This window comes from Cyanistes caeruleus, chromosome 2 (genome assembly GCF_971803275.1).
Source record: "Cyanistes caeruleus chromosome 2, bCyaCae1.hap1.1, whole genome shotgun sequence".
Lineage (NCBI taxonomy): Eukaryota > Metazoa > Chordata > Aves > Passeriformes > Paridae > Cyanistes > Cyanistes caeruleus.
The window spans coordinates 67,034,755-67,051,661 of record NC_141702.1 but is presented as its reverse complement, the minus strand read 5'-3'; the positions used below and the strand labels follow the sequence as shown (position 1 = coordinate 67,051,661).

The window sequence follows — 16,907 nt, the reverse complement described above, 5'->3', positions numbered from 1 at the left end:
GAGCTCTCTGCTTCTCCTCTGCCCATCTGGTTTTGTGCCCGATTAACAGTTCAAACCAGCTCTCAGAAGGGTCCACAGGCTCCTGCAGAGAGAGATTTCTCAGGTAGTGGCTGTGAGCTGTATGTGTGCTCACCATGTTCTCAGAACAATCTTTTACAAAAGATGGAAAGAGGGGTTTTTTTCCCCACTGAAATCAGTGAGAGTGTGTTAAGGTTAAAAAAAACCCCACAGCCTGAATTTTTCTATTTACTGTTCCTGGTTTTATATCTTCTTTTGTAGTTCCTCATTACCACAGGGGAAAACCTGGATTACCTCGATGGCGTGCATACAGTATTTGGAGAAGTGACAGAAGGCATGGATGTCTTGAAGACAATTAACGAAGCCTTTGTAGATAAAGATTTTATCCCATATCAGGATATCAGGTGTGACTGCTTTTACTTTTTGAGGAATACTTTATAATTGAATGAATTTACTTCTTTTTGGCAACTAGATGAATATCATGATGTTAGGTAACCTGTATGTGTTCTCTTAAATACTTCCCCCCCCCCAGTATTAGTGGTAAAATAAACAAGTACTAAATAAACAAGTATATACAAAAATATTCAGCGTGTTGCCTTACAAAAGCATCAGTGCTAGAATTTACAAGCATGCAGGATTATTTGGCTCTTTGGGATACAACTGAGAATCAGTGGTGCTGGTTTGCTGTTAGTTGGGTAAACCAAGTTTTTTCTTGCATGCAGCCAATGCTGATCTTAATTTTTTTTTCTCTAAGGATAAATCATACAGTAATTTTAGATGACCCCTTTGATGATCCACCTGGCTTGTGTGTTCCTGATCGCTCACCAGAACCTACAAAGGAACAGCTCGATGTGAGTGTTTGCAACAGGGAAAAGTTGGAAGAAATAATTAAATAAGTTGCTCTCAGTTAGTGTCTGGCACAGAATTGGCCAGAATAAGAAATCAGTCTATAAGATTTTGTCTCTCAAATCTACATCCTAAAAGAACTACACATTTTTTCATGCTGGAGGTGTTTTTCTACTGTGCCAGCTTGAGTTCTGCTATGTCAAATGCTTGTCAGTTATTTGGAGCTACTGCTGTGTTTAATCAAACACAGCTGCTTAACCTTTTGAGAGAGGGATAAAAGCATGACTTGGGTGCTCTCCTCTGTGGCTCCGGTGGAATTATGTTTGAAAGTTGTATTTTAGGTTTCTATTTACAATGTGGATAGGCAGAACATTGGTATTGCTGGTATTATTGGTTTTCTGTATATTCTGGTAGAAGACAAAATATAACTAACATTAAAATGGTTACTGCTGTTTTCCTTTTAAATGTGAATAGGCTGTGTTTCAGTGGAAATAATCTTGGTCATTCTTAGAGTTATATTCTGTTTGTTCAAACAGAAGGAATTTTCTAAAAAATAATTGCAGTTATTAATAATTTACTCATAGTATGCAGTTACAGAAGTTGTATGTGAGATTATTTCCTTGTGTGGAAACAGTTGTTTCAAGTAATGAATCAGTTAACTAGAGAGAATATTGTTTATTTTTAAGCTTAATATATACAATTACAGGATTGAAATTAGGGTTTTAGAGTATGTGTGCACTGTAGTTAATCTGATGTGCCTTCAGATATGTTAATAGGGTATTCAGTAGCTCACTGCCAGCAGCATAAGAGATGTGAGGACTTGTACTGAGTTTTTTTCCCTCATAGCCTGTCTGAGGATACCTCTCTTAGCACAGCATTCTAGTGAGGATAAAAAAATTAAACCTCAATTCCTGCCTAGGTATAGATGTATAAAAACAAAATTTTTATTGTGCTATGTTCTATTCGATGTCTTGCTAGACACAACAGATATTTGCAGTGTTCCTTACCTTCAGTTGTGGCAGGAGTTACCTGTATTAGAAATGAGTTGACACTTGTGAGAATGTTGAGTATTAGGTGGGTATGTATAAAAGAATTTAGAATAACTCACTGAATATGGTTCAGACTGGTCATGGAAGTTCAGAAATAGTTCACAGTGCCTGAAATATGTTTTCCCTTTTTCTTTTGTTCTAGTTTAAGTGGGAAGAACAGAATGAAAGTCCAGTTCTGCAGATACACAGTGCTTAAGCATTTTTCTTGTATCTTAAGTGGTGAGGGGAGAGGTCATCCAAGTAATAGTTGGAAAGTGAGAAAGAATTTTTGGCCATGACTTGGTAATAAATAGCCTTTTCCTTCATTTTTCAGAGTGGCAGAATAGGAGCAGATGAAGAAATTGATGACACGAAAGGACGTTCTGCAGAGGAAATAGAAGAAGTTCAGGCAGAAAAAGAAGCAAAAACTCGTGCCATTCTCCTGGAAATGGTGAACACCTTTCTGTATTTACCTTTTAGATCTTATTCCAGTGTGTGTGCATGTTATTAAGTCTAGGAGGACATGCTATACTTACCTTGAAATTACCTATCTGGTGATGATGTCACCATTCAGAATCTGCTGTTAAATTGTTGTACAATGAAAGGATTGAGCATGAACACTCAAGCTGTATTTATCTGATAAAACCAGTGCTATTTCATTGTCAGAATGGGCCAGTGGAGGCTTTTTAAAAGCTTGCTAGAAATGCATGCAATTCTAAAATGTAATGTACATAGTATGCTGCTGGAATACCTGCAGTCCTGGAAAGGGTTTAGTATGTGTGGGAGAGAGCTGAGCTAATTTGTGACGAACTCTTCCCAGCGTACAGTAGTGAACTCCATGGGAACAAAAATTGTGAATGGGCTTTGAAGTCCTTTTTTAAACAAAAAAAGGATACACACCATTGAAGGATGAGTGAATCCATCTCACTTCCCTACAGCTACCAAATTCAAATTTGTGGTGAATAATTTGCAGCAGAGACTAATTCCAAGATCAAGTCAGATCTGGCCACAACATTGCAGATTTATAGGGACAAAAAGGTTGCACTTCCACCTTTTAGAACTGTCTGTTAGTTATGCTAAGAAAGGAAAAAGCAAAGCAGAACATATTTGTAAACTCTCAGGGAGTCCAGCAGTGGAACAAATAAATAATAAATTTTAGGTGCTATAGAGAGCACTTTTTTTGTGACTCCAAGTAGGAAAAATAATTTGTGAAGTTTTGATTTTGTGATGGGAATGTGAGATCACATAGAAGATGTGTTCCCAGTGTGCTGTGCTGCCTGTAGAGAGCTTTAGGCAGAAGTGATGAATGTCTTCTTTCTGTATCCCAGGTGGGAGACTTACCAGATGCAGACATCAAGCCACCAGAAAATGTGCTGTTTGTTTGTAAATTGAATCCTGTGACCACAGGTGAAGACCTGGAGATAATATTTTCACGATTTGGTCCCATTAAAAGGTAATTATGATGAAAGATAAAACCTTTGTTGAAACTGAACTTGATTCCTCCCGGTCGGTGTCTCAGGAGATTTATGCTCTGTTTGGATAGAGACCACAACAACGGAGATACAAAGGCAGATCTAGCTAGATGAGTATCCTGTCCCCAGGAGTGGTTTTAAGGAAAGCCTAAGGAAGTGTAGGAATGAAGAAAGCATATGACACTCCTCCCTGCCCCCCATCCTCTCACTCCCTTCAGCAGTTTTTATGTCAGATGCTCAATGAGCTGGATAGAGTCTCTGGGTTTTTCTTTCCTGTGGGAGTATGTGTGATTTGGGATAAGGCACCAAACCTCTGTGGCATCTGATACACTCCTTGTAAGGTGTTCCTCATTCCTGCTTCCCTTCTCAATTTTGACCTTGGCTTTTAGTATATTCAGCTGATTCCTCTTAGTACTGCTATCAAAAGACAGGATGGACAATGAAATCTGCTTTCTTACACTCCTCTATCTTCTTACACTCCTCCCCAAAGTTATTTTTTTTCCTTGCTAAGAGCACTAACCTACATACTCATGCTTCTTCGTGGTAGAGATTTAGTTACCTTGGTTCGCTTTTCTTGTCCTTTTCCTGTTCTGTTGTTTTCATCTCAAGGTGAGAGAACGAGAATTGCACACCGTTTTGAAGAAATTACAGATTTATAGTGGAACATTGTGTTCTCTGTATTACTCTCTACTCCTTTTTCTGGTGAACACTGAAGCTGTTCTTTTCAACTGGGGGTTTTTGGGGTTTTTTTTACAGTATGTAGTTAAGGTTCAACCCATGGGTTTCTTGCTGCATTTATCTACGTCATGAATGTCATATGCTGTCTTATTGGTCTTGTAAGGACTTTCTGTGATTTCTTCAGTCTTTATTTTTGCTACCTTTAACAATTCAGTATCATCAGCAAACTTTTACTCTTACATGGTCTTTTGCATGTTTATTGATACAAAGATGTTCCTTATGCCCTTGGTATTTACTTTCCCCAAAAGCTTTTGGTGCAGGAATTTATTAGAATTTGCAGAGGGACTTCAAAAGACTTCATGGAATTCATCATCATCATCATCACCATACGTGAATGTATTGACTCTGTTAGAGCACTTCACTTGAGTTTATTCAGGTGATCTGGAGTAGGCCCTGTGAATTCAGATGGATGCTAACACTGTTCTGCTTGGAGTTTCTAGCAGTTTGTGCAGTACTGGCACAAAGGCCTGCAGGCTCCCAGATCCTACACTGTCTCTGTGTGTGGGTGAAATTGGCATTGTGTGCCACTCTTACAGCTTTAGCATGATTTCTCTGTGCCCTAAGAATTTCTAATTCTTGTTCCTTTGTCAGAGCTGTCACTCTTCTTTAGTTCTTCCACTTTGAAATAGGTTCTCTGAATAATCCATGAAGGAGGATTCTTGCACAAAATCATTCTGCCTTCTGCTGCAAAGAATTCCTATAGCTTGTCTGAATAGCCTTATGGTTTACTTTTTTTCTTTTTCCCCCCAGCTTTTTTTTTCTTTTGGCCTCGATAATATTTTTGATTGTGGATCCTGATTTGTCACTTCCTCTCTACATGTGGGGGAGGTCTCACATTATTCTCACCTTAATGCCACATATCCTGCCTTTGTTACCTGTGTACCCTCCTCCAGCATCCTGTAGTCAGAATTCTTTCGTCTAGTACAAGAATTGTGTAATACTGCTACAATACTATATTCTTCCCATTTTGCACTACTTACTCAATATTTTTAGGCTTCTTATTTTTGTCCAGTGACCTGTGTGAAAAAAGATGGGCTGCTGGAGAGGTGTTTGCTAAGAAAAGAAAGTTTGTCACAGGATGTTTGTTTAAACTTTGCTTAAAATGACAGAGGAAACAGAATGTGAAATTTCCTGTCTTGCATTAGTGAGATGCAAAAACATAAAAACTAGCAGTAATGTTAGAAAATGTATTTTGTTTCACTGATTAGAAATTCATCTCTAGTTCTGTGCTTCATGGTAACTGTGTGTGAGTTTAGTGTAGTTCCTCAAAGCAGTGTCTCATGCATTTTTTTGTTGTTGTAGCGCAACTCAGAATCAAGTGTTCTAATACCCTCAAGGTGTTTTGGTTTTGTGGGTTGGGGCTTCTTGGGTTATTTTTTGAACTCTTACTCTCCCTTTTCTGCATTGTTTTCCTACCCTACATTTTTTGCTCCAACAGTGTTGACATTTTAATTTTGTATCATTTTTTCAGTTGTGAAGTGATCCGAGACTGGAAGACTGGTGAATCTCTTTGTTATGCTTTCATTGAGTTCGAAAAGGTATGGGGTTTAGGTATAAACTGTATGTAAATCCTGCTTTGTAAAAGCCTCTTGGCATACTTCCATTTAGGAAAAACACTGACCTCTTCAAGTGTGGAGTAGCTAATATTTTCTCTTACTGAGAGAAGCTATAACTTAGCTACAGAAGTTGTAGGTCCTAAATGAGGCAAGTATTTAAGTCTTTCTCTGAGCAGACAGTATTTAGACTGTCTTGAAACCAGTGGGAGGGGATCAGGCCCTTTTTTCCCCCAGAGCACATGAAGACATTCAAGAGTTAAAGGAAGGAGTGCTGGGAGCATGCAGCATAAAGAGAGGAGGATGTATGGAATAACATAGATCCAAGTGTACAGTAGTTTTCTGGGCTTGTAAATGCTGCTTGCTGTATCAACACACCACTCTTACTGTGAGATTGGTGACGATAGTTCTCTTGGTGGTGCATAGCTTTATGTGTGCTGGTATCTCTCATCTGTGAGGAGAATACTGTTAAGTGTTCTCACTTTTCTTTAGCTTACTTATGTAGTTAAAATGGAACTTTTATCAGTTGTCCTCATTTCCTTTTTTCTTTCTGAATGTGTTACATGTGCCAAACATGTAGCTGGATTGGCAAATTTTTAAAATAGTGAAATGAACTGAAGAATTGGGAATTGAAATGCTGATATTCAGACAAAGCATAACTATTTCTTTTGAAATCATACAGTTTAAGAACTGTGGTGCTTTAGGCAATTTCAGAAAGAAATGTATGCCACTAAGTAGTTGAATTTGTGTTTGAGCTCCTCAGTGAATATTCCTGTGAAATAATTTATCTACAAATATGACTATCTATAAAATTACTCAAGATTTTCCTGGTTAATATCAGGAGGAAGACTGTGAGAAAGCCTACTTCAAAATGGACAATGTGCTGATAGATGACAGACGGATACATGTGGATTTTAGCCAGTCTGTCGCAAAGATCAAATGGAAGGGAAAAGGTAGGTATATTTGCAACTCTTTGATCTTCATAACTTAATAAGCCATGACTTCTAAACTAAGCATTATATAAAGAGTTAGGGGTTTAAATCATGTGATCTTCAGGCATATAAATGTTCCTGCTTTTATACAGCAGCACACGGCAACACGGTTGTTAGCTCTTCCTTTCGTTTCATAAGGAAAAGTAGAAGGGTTTCCTACTGTACAATGAACATTGCACTGCCACTGATTACCTTTTTAACCACTATTTTTGCCACCAGAAACATTTTTTTCATTTCAAACTCTGTGTTGTTTTTTTTATATTACTTATTAGCAAAATAATATGGCAATACATTGTTATTTTCTGGTTTCTTTATTCACCGTATTACAGTCAGCTGTATACAAGGGAAAGGTCAGTATTCAGGACAGAGATTTCTTCTCTTCACCTCCTGTAGTCAAACATACTACACGGCAGGTTGTATGTTACAAAAACAGAATTTCAGGTGTTTGAGGATGTTTTGGGAGGAAAAGGATGGTGGAAGAGGTGAATGCTTGATTTATTACTGGGGACATGAGGAAAACACTAGACTTGGAGAGGTGTCTGTGCATTTCATTTGTTCCATTCTGGTGTGTCTTCTTCTAAAAATGCAGTCAGCCCTCTGTTGTTGGCATGCAGTTTCTCCAGGTAGGGTTGTGGCTGTGAACACCCAAGATACAGGAACTCGTCCTGCACAGAGCTGAGATGATTCTGTATTCTGTCTATACCAGGTGCTGTAGTGCATCCTGTATTGGCTGCCTGCGTGGGAAACTTTATCTGAGGCCTAAACTGTTCAAAATATTGGAAAGCTAACTATGTTGCTGTCTTGTGCTTATATGGCACCCAAAAAATGACCTTCCGTCCTCGGTTTCTGGCCGAGCCAGTGAGTGTTGCAGTTCTAAGCGTGGCCCAGAGAGGGCAGCAGGTTGCCGTAGTTTGTTGATAACTTGTGCTGGTACTAAAGTGAGTGAGTGGTAACTGAAATCTATTGTGTCTCTCTTTAAATCTAGACGTGGACATTTTTTTCATAGTTTTCCATTTGAATTCTTGAGCTGTAGCTCCCTCAGAGGTTTCCCTCAGTGCAGACCAGAGCAAAAAGTCATTTGATAATGAGAACGGTCTGTGGGCTTTCATGGTAACAGAATTTTAAGTAATGTGATGTAGGACCTGTCATAGAAATGGGACTAAGCCAGTTGCTGAATCCTGCTTTGTGATCCTCTTTATGTGTTGTCTCCACTGGACATGAATGAGGAGGAAGCTGGATGTTGTTTAATGGAGTCTGTGAGCAAGAGGACAGAACATCACTACTTGTCCTACTCTCTTTACTCTCTTATGCAGATGTCAGTGTTGTTTCTGGAACTTTATCCTCCTGTGAAGCTCTCTAGGATTATAAAGAGCCCCTAAAGCATCATCAGAACTTAATGATAGTTGTGGGTCTTGGCTGTGTTTGCAGTTAAAGTGAAATGAATATATTTTTCTTTGGACAGGTGGGCAGTATACCAAGGAAGATTTCAAGGACTATGAGAAGGAACGTGACAAACCTTCAAAATTTGCTCTGAAAGAAAAGGTGAAACCAAAGCAAGAGTATCCTTTTCTGGTCAGAGTTACTTTTTGAATTAAGTAGAGTTTATGAAAACAGCCTGGAAAAAACTTCTTATTTTTAAAGCCTGCCAAATGGATGTTTCCCTGCTTCCTCATATAACCATTTGAGTTTGAGATGGAATTTATTATTTTGTGGTTTTCACTTTGATGAATTTAGTCAAATCAAAATATGCTGTTTCACTTCCATGTTGTATGCAGGTAAATAATGTTCTAAGTCCACAGCCCTGGAATGACATATGGCATAACAGAGTTTGTAAGTAGTTTCAGATGGGACCTTCTGCATCCAAAATGTGACCATACTAGTAATTTAATCATTCTCTAAGATAATACTTAGCTTGTGTGTAAGCATGAGAGAAAACACTGTAGCTTGTTCAGATATCCACAGGTTGAAAAGAAGGAAGAATGCAGCCTGGCTGTACTGTTTGACAGACTTCAGTCATTTTAGCACAGCTGATTTTTATTTTTTTTTTCAATGTGTACAGCTGTGTTCTGACTAATATGTGTAGTCTTGGTAAAAAAATATGTAAGTCTTAGTAAACTCTTTTTGGGTAAGCAGGGATTGGTTTGCTTCCCAGGCTGTTGTGTTCTGCTCCTTATGATATTGAGAAACAGATCTGTCCTTAACCAGCACCATCAGTGCCAAGTATGACCTTGTGCTGGATGAGGATGTAGAAGAGTCTCACACAAGTCAGTCACACTTGGCTAAAAAACAGAAGAAGAAAAAGCACCACCACTCTGAAGATGAAGATGATGACAAGAGGACCAAAAAGTCTAAGGTACTTGACTCTTCATGAATTAACTTTATACCTGTTCATTGTTTTCCTCATAAAAGAAGCCAGGAAAAAAAGTCTGATATTGAATAAGGACACAGCATGCAAAGTCCTATGTGTAAAATACAGCAGTTATAAACCTCCAGAAGGCTGATGTTAATATTTGATTATGAAAGAGGATTTCAGAATCCTCATGGACTTTTGAAGCTTGGCATGTTTAGATGGATTTTTGCCAAAGCATCCTGAAGAGGCAGTGTAGCCTCTTTTGAAGTTGGGGATCTTCAGCACTTTGAACCTGTTTTTCCCATATTCCTAGTATTAAAGTAGTAGTTAACCATATTTCATGATTGTAGACTATGTCACATTTTCTTACCAGACCATCATATATTGAGTTTTTCCTATGTGGAGTTGGGAATACAGTCTCTTTATGTCACCTTTTTGTATTTGTCCTTAACTGTTTTGGAAGTGTTTTTGTAAAATTTGTGTGTGGGTTTGCTTGCATCCAGAATGTGCAAGCCTATGCTGCTGTGAGGCTGGGGCTGTGGAGGACAGCACCAGGAGATTGTAATTCTGTTATTCATTAGTTCCACTGCAGCCTGTCAGGATAGCATTCCCACATTTCTGTGAATTTGGGATACTTAAGATACGGTGTTTTGTGGAAACGAAGTCTGCAATAAGAAAGTGGAGGGTTAACCACCACTGAAGGGAGCATTTGGAAGAATTGAGCTAAGCTGAAAAATAAAAAAAAAAACCCTCAGTATTTTAACAGTGCAAGCTTTATGAGTAAAAACAAAGCTGTCTTCTAGCAACTTTGCAGAAAGTGAAAAAGTTTCAGCCACAGAAAATAAGGCTATTGTCCCATGCTGAGTTTTGAGTACTGCTGAAAGTTAGTTCTGTGTATGCAGAGCATACATGATTCTGTTCTTATATATAATTTCTTGCTGTGATGCTTGAAAATAATTTTTCTCATGAACATCAGCAATTAGAATAGTGTCAGCAGTGAGCCTTATTGCTCATTCATGGACAGTCCTTTTGTCACTGTGCTAATTCAGTCAGGGCCCTTTGAGTGGAGGGGAGGAGCTTGTTCAGGTAAGTAAAGTCTTGACTGTAGCATGTGCACAGAAGAAGTGTGGACTAATGTTGGTTTAGACTTTCTCCTGTCTGTTTGGCTGATTGAAACTGTGGCTTTAGCCTTCTTGAAACAGGTATTTTTTGACTTAATCTTTGTTCCTGATGGTTCAGGAATTACACCCATGGAACTAGGTGGTAATACATCATTAGCAGAGAGCATTTTAAAATCATTTAGAAGTCTTCATCCCTGCAGGTGGCACAACAACTGCTGGCGGCAATAGGTTGTTAATATCTATTCTAATCATTGTAAAGGGATTGTGAGACTTCATAGCACAAAAACATGAATGAGGACAGAGGGATTCCTGGTGCTATTTTCAGGTTCTGGAGTAGAACATATTCTAATGCTTGTCTATGTGAACTCCTCTGTGTTAATGTGTATCTTTTTGTGATTCTGTCACCTGCTTCTGATGTGGTTTGTTCTCACTGCTGCTGCTCTGTTCTGGTATCTTCTTTCCCTCAGCTTTCTTCTCTCTGAGTCACTTTTACCCATTTTGCTGTAAGTACTTTAGCTTTCTTATGCCTGAAATCACAGGTGGAGGTTTACTTCTACTCTCTGATGTCAAGCATCGTAGTTCCCTCTTGGAGCTGTGAAAATTAATTTCTGGGAAGAACTTTTCTCTCTGAATTTGAATATTCTTGTTAGTGTGTACTGTACTGTATGCACATACTGAGTAGTATATAGTCAGTCTCACACAGACTCAGTATTTTGAGCATGGCCTCTCTAGTGAAATCTGCAGCCATCTTAGGTGGCAAATCCTGTTTAGCATATACAAAATTTTAATTTTGTTTTATTTTTTACTATTCATACATTGGGTATGTGAAACTAAAGGGAAGCAGGCATGTTCCTGAGATGGAATATATTCAATGTGAATATTGAGTTGAACACAAAGCATAACAGCATGGAAATTTTTTAGTGAATGGTAGCATATTGAATATCTCTCTGGGTTCTTTTCCTCAAGGTTGGGATTAGTGAGTGAGAGAGATGGTTTTTGTGTTCAGACTCAGTTGTTTATTTTTCATCTATATTACATTCTCACAAACAATGAGTTGGTCTACACACAGTCTAGAAAATGGAGCCCCAACTATCTCTTTCCAAGGCTTTGGAAAGTGTCAACTACCCAATTATAAAATGCCAACTAATTTATTTTAACTTATAAGCCATTAACCAAACACTCATGTTGCTCACTGAGGATTTTTCTGTCCAATCACACAATATTACTAAAATTCATGAAGATGAAGGTGAAAGAGCAAGGCAAGTCAATGCCCTAAAACCTCTATCTTCTTGGATATGTATTACTGTATTCTAAAACCTTAAAGTCTTAATTTTCCACCAAGTGATATAGCACACTTCTATTCAAACACACTCACAGTTTCAGTTCTGTCTATGAGTTTTGGAAGACTTTTCCATGGCCTCAGGTCAAACACAGTGTTCTCTTGTAGGTCTGTGCCTGTCAACACAGAAAGCACAAAATTCTCTGTGTCCAGGGTTCCAACAGTAGCATTTTTAGTATAGGCAAACAAAGCATTCTCCCTTAACCCTGTCTTGTAAATCACTGAATGTATTTGAAGTAAGAACTTTAGAATAGAACAGCAGCAGACCTTCCACAACTCATCACCAAAGATCACAGTAGCCATGCTTCATACAGAAACTTCCACTGTGAGTCTGTAGTGTGGCAAAGATTTTAATTAAGAGAGATATGGGGCTTACAATGGGAAGTTCTGGCAACTGGAACTGCAGTTGGTGCTATCAACTCTAGCTATGACTTGAAGGGGTTTTCTTTTCTCCGTTGTTTCCATGATGTTGAGCTGTTTTTCTGTTCTCTTGCTGGTGTTACTTTTTTTTCTTTAATATATTTTGACTCATCCTTTTCTCAGCCTGAGACCTGTTTCCTGAATCTTTGGTCTTTGTGTTGATGTTTCAAGAATATATTTTTAAGCCTTGTGCTCTTTGACTTCATTCCAGTGGGTAGAAGAGGTGGGGTGCTGTGGCTTGCTTTTGTAAGTAACAGGATGTGGGTCTGGGGCAGGAGGGTGTGTTTATAATAGGATTTGGTAGAGTTTTTTTGAGTACAGGACATGCTTCCACCTTAGATCTGTATTATGACTTTGTTCGCTTTCCTGTTTTCTCTTGGATTTTATTTTTTAAGATAATTGGACCTGCAAAGCAGTATAGCCTATCCAGTAGATTTTTGTGAGACATAGGGACTTCCCAGTTTCAGATTTCTGTAGTGTATGGTTTTGGCAGAGGTACTGAGTTTTCTAGTTTTAATTTCCTGCTTTTACTGCTTATTGGACACTTTTCCCTTTATATTCAGGGTCAAGTTTTATGAAAATCTCCCCCCAGAAAAGGCTTTCTCTATTTGTTTGCTCCTTTTAACCTTTAACTAGTGTATTTAATGTATGTAAGATATGCAGTCTACTTCTGTGGCCGTGATATTTCTAGCTATTTCACCTGCCACTGCTGTTTAGCAAGTTACTACTTTTGGCAAAATCAGCCATGAACTTCCAGAGAAGCGTCTTTCCCTCTTACCTTATTTCCTTCCTCATGTGTGTTCCAACACAGTGCTGGGTTAAGAATTGGAGTGATCATCACTTACTCATTGACTGATGAGAGTCTGTGATCCTGGATTGAGAAATACAAATTTCAGACTGGAGAGGGAGAATTTCAGGGAGACTGTTTTTAAGTACAAATACTTTTCTTTTTCTTTCAAAAGAGTGCGTTTTTGACTTTCGGGCATAAAAGTTTGGTTCCAAAATACCATTATTTTTAGTAATCTAGTGTGTTTTAAAAATTGACCTTTTTCTATGCCAAAGACTTTAAAATGAAAAATGTTATTTAAGGGGAAATGTAATTTAAGCTTCAAGAAATAAAGGAGCAATTAATTCTATTAATTCAAGTTACAGATTTTTTTTTTCATTGTGATCATATTAGCTACTGTGGTGACTTTATTGTAGCATTTTCAGACTTGTTCTGTACACCTGAACCTTACATGCTTTTGTAAAGGTCACTGTGGTTTAACCCAATGCTGTATGACTTCTGATCCTTTCAGCAAGTTGCCCTTTTCTGTGGCACTCAGCATGGGCTATTTGTCTGTAGTTCAAAATGGTCACTAACCTGTTCCCTGCCCTACTTGGCCAGTAGCCTTGTCTCCAGTGTTTACTTGGTAGATTGTTCAACTGAGTGCTGTCCTGCTTTTCTCCTGTTTCTCCCACATGCTGAGAGGAAACTCCAGCAACAAACCAGTTAGAGGGCAGCCATGCACCAAGCCCACCATTTGGTTTTCTGGACAATATTTTTTTGTTTTGGTTCCTGTATACCCCTCCACCAGCATGTCCATGTCAGGCCTTGTCACAGAGGGGCTTGAAACCTGGTGGCTTTTTCAAGCAAATGGAGAGTGAGGCTTTTGGGTGCAAGAGTAATATGGCTGTGCATCATTTTGAGAGTGGATGGACAAAGCTCTTAAAAGTAGCTGGAAGCACCACTGAGTCTTTTTGGTGGATGCCGGTTTTAACATCTGTACTGAAATAAAGTTTGCCAGTTAAGATGTGGAATAGGCATTTGGCCACCAGTGAGATGACTGTACCCAGCAGTAGCAGAATGTTTTTGTTATAGATCAAACTTGTGATTATTCATGTGTCTGTTTATCCAGGGGGTTTATGTTGCTTATTGTAACCCTAGTAATTTCAGCATTATTGATGTCATTCTGAAGGTGGTGTTTGCTCTGGGAACTACCCCAGTCACCGGCTTTCTGCATCAAATCTCTGTTTAAAGTAGAGTTTTTTCACTGTTCTTTTATATAATTGAAGTTTTTTTTCTTTGTACATGGAGTATGGGTTTTAACCATACGGTTGTGAAGGCTGCTGTCATGATACATCCTTAGAAAAATAATATCTGAAACGAGGAAAGAAATATGCAGACATTTTTCTTAACTCACATTGATCTGTGCTTAACAGTGTTGTTATTAAAATCCCATAAAATTGTATCTTTCTATTAGATATTATTATGTGTAGATATATATATAATAATATATATCATTAGACATTAGTAGTATATAGAAATAATATATATATATTATTATTATAATATATATTATTATATATATATAGTATATATAGTAGTAGTATATAGAAATAATAATATAATCTAATAGATACAATTTTATGGTATTTTTAATAACAACACTGTTAAGCACAGATCAATATGAGTTATATATAATAAATTATTATTATTATTAATTCTATTCTTTTATTTCTATTATTTCTGTTACAGTGATATTAAACTGTCAGATTATTCATTTTGCTGAAGCCTAGAATTTGGGACATTAAGAATTATTACAGGCAGGTCTTAAAATACGTTATGCGTCTGCATAGCACTGGAATGCCTGTAGAGCTTGAACCAAAACTTAGGGAAATACTTGCATTGCTTAGGTGAAAAAATCCAAAATCCAAATCTAGCTTACATGCTTGTTTGATGCTTGATACTTGATAATATCCATCTGAACGGAATCCCTGATATAACCAATTTTTTCTAAAGCACCTGAGGCAGTACAAGAAGCGTGCCTGAGAGCCGTGCTTTTTTCTATAAACACTGTAAGTTGTTTATACACCTTACTTGTAAACTTATCTTCTTCAGGTGGTTTCAATGGTATTTTTGTGTTACCTTTTTCAAATCATTGTGGATGTGAATCTCTTTAGGGTAGTGCCAGCTGTAGCTAAGGAACCAGCCATGCTCGACTTTTCTCTAGTTCTCTTTGTGCCTCTGTATGTTTTCCCCTCTTGTTTGTAACTGCATTTCTGTCCAATTGAATTTGACAGGATTCTGACCGAAAGCATGAAGAACGCTGTAGGGAGAGGACCAAGAGTGAGAAGAAAGACAGGCATCGGAGCCGCAGCCGTTCTCAGGAGAGAGATTACACTTACAGCAGACAAAAAGACAAATACAGAGAAGACATCCGAGTAAGAGACTGGGATAAAAAAGCAGACAGGAGCAGAAGTCCTAAGAAATCAAAAGACAAAGAAAGGTCCAAGTACAGATGAAGGACATGGAAAGGACAGAGGGGAATTAAAATAATAAATTTAACTTTTTTCTTTTGTGATAGTGGTTTTTCTGTAATACTTGCTGTAGTGTCTGACTGCAATATGCAGTAAGATTTTATAGCTTGATACCTCTCATTCAAACATCATCTGCTGATTCTAAAATTCAAGATGAATTACTGCAAATTGCTCTGCCCTGGAGTGCCAGTAGTTGTGCCAGGATAGAGTATTTCAAAGGACTGTGAAGAATGAGAACTTCTTATTAAGATGATTCAATGGGAAGGCTGATATTTAAGGAACATAATCAGCTGAAGCTATGCTATGGAAGAAAATTCTGATTAAGCAGGCCAGGTGGGAAGGCTATAATCTTCAGACCTAAGCTGAGCAGGGATACTGAGGGGATTCAATACAGGCATGTGCTTTCCAGCAGCATCTGCCCAGTCTTTGCTTTCTTAAAAACAAAGCTGGAGTCCAACATCTTTGGTGCTTGTGGTAGTTAGAAAACAGAACAAAAATCCCCCACCTTCCTGTAATGTTGAAAATAGCATCGAAAATGTAACAGCAGAGACATCAGCTTCTTCACTTTGACATAGCTGAGACCTATTTGAAGGGGAATGCCTGATGCTTTAGGCTCTTTGTTCATTAGTTGAAGGCTTAGAAACCAGCTCCTCAGAGTTTTCTATTGTGTTCCTTTACTTGCAACAGCTTAAAAACGTGCTGTAGACTCTAAATTGTTTTATTCTGTGGATTTGGGTGAGTTTGAGACCTATTAGGTTGTCATGCATTACAATTCCTTTAGTTCTTTGTGGCCTTGAGCTTGAGTCCAAGATTTGGAGTGGGCACGACCAAATACAGAAAGTGTACTTGGCTAAGAAGCTGCCTTTTGATGAATCTCTAACTTTTGTGTCCTTCAAAGCATAGAACTAGAAATCCAGAGCTTCCATAACTGTCTCCTAGCAAAACATTTCTAACTGAGACCCTACAGGGGTTGGGGCCATCCTTGCAGAGTCTGCGCGAGAACCCTCTGTCCCAGAGGAGAGCTAAACAGGAAGCCTGTTCCTGGAAGTCTCTTGGGGAATCTGGGGCTGAGGACTGCTCACTGTTCCTGACAAGAAAATTCCTGCCTTCAGTCTGGGCATAAGAAGACTCCAAAGAACTGTACTAGGTCGGGATATGGTGCCTTTGGAGTGGTGCTGTGGAGGCAGTATGTTGTCTTGAGCTCTTCCTGCTCTTGGCCTGCTCTGTTAAAGGAACAGGGTTTGCACTGTCATACTGTTCTCAGTCCTGCTGTCCTTTTCCACACAGCATTTTTAACTTGCAAAAAGAAAGCGCTGGCCAGATTTGGCAAGGATGTGGAGATAGGAAAGCAATTGCATTCTTGCTTTCTTTAGGAAATGGCAGTCATAGAAACGAACAAAAGCTTCCAGTTGTGGAGAATGCTGGATTCTTGCTGAACATAAGAGGTCCTCTTATTGAGGAGTTGTGACTTAACATCACAAAGAGTTTCAGCAGCCATTCCTAGGCTTCAGCTAGCCCTCAGCTAGCTGTGGGACATAAAAAACTTACTGATGTTTAGAAACAGCCAATTTCAGGTGAATGTGCTCACTTTTCTGCAGCATAAACAGCTTTTCTTTGCAACAGGTAAATGCTTAAGAACTGAAAGTTTAAAATAGTAGTATATGGAAGTAACTAATCCATTTTCATTGATGGATAAAGAGTCTTCAGAATAAAGAGTTAAAAAAACAGTA

The 16,907-nt window shown here is 38.4% G+C and overlaps 1 protein-coding gene across 3 annotated transcripts in view; it reads left to right on the top strand.

Moving 5' to 3' along the window:
* PPIL4 (peptidylprolyl isomerase like 4) overlaps nt 1-16,907 on the top strand; it is a 23,441-nt gene extending 6,534 nt beyond the window's left edge. For all 3 annotated transcript variants that reach the window (XM_086877663.1, XM_086877662.1, XM_086877664.1), the window contains 9 exons: nt 280-422; nt 773-869; nt 2,227-2,343; nt 3,221-3,345; nt 5,574-5,640; nt 6,497-6,608; nt 8,110-8,206; nt 8,862-9,000; nt 14,941-16,907. In XM_086877663.1, coding sequence (XP_086733789.1) covers nt 280-422; nt 773-869; nt 2,227-2,343; nt 3,221-3,345; nt 5,574-5,640; nt 6,497-6,608; nt 8,110-8,206; nt 8,862-9,000; nt 14,941-15,162 — 1,119 coding nt within the window. In that variant the 3' untranslated portion in view covers nt 15,163-16,907. The remainder of the gene's footprint in view (nt 1-279; nt 423-772; nt 870-2,226; nt 2,344-3,220; nt 3,346-5,573; nt 5,641-6,496; nt 6,609-8,109; nt 8,207-8,861; nt 9,001-14,940) is intronic.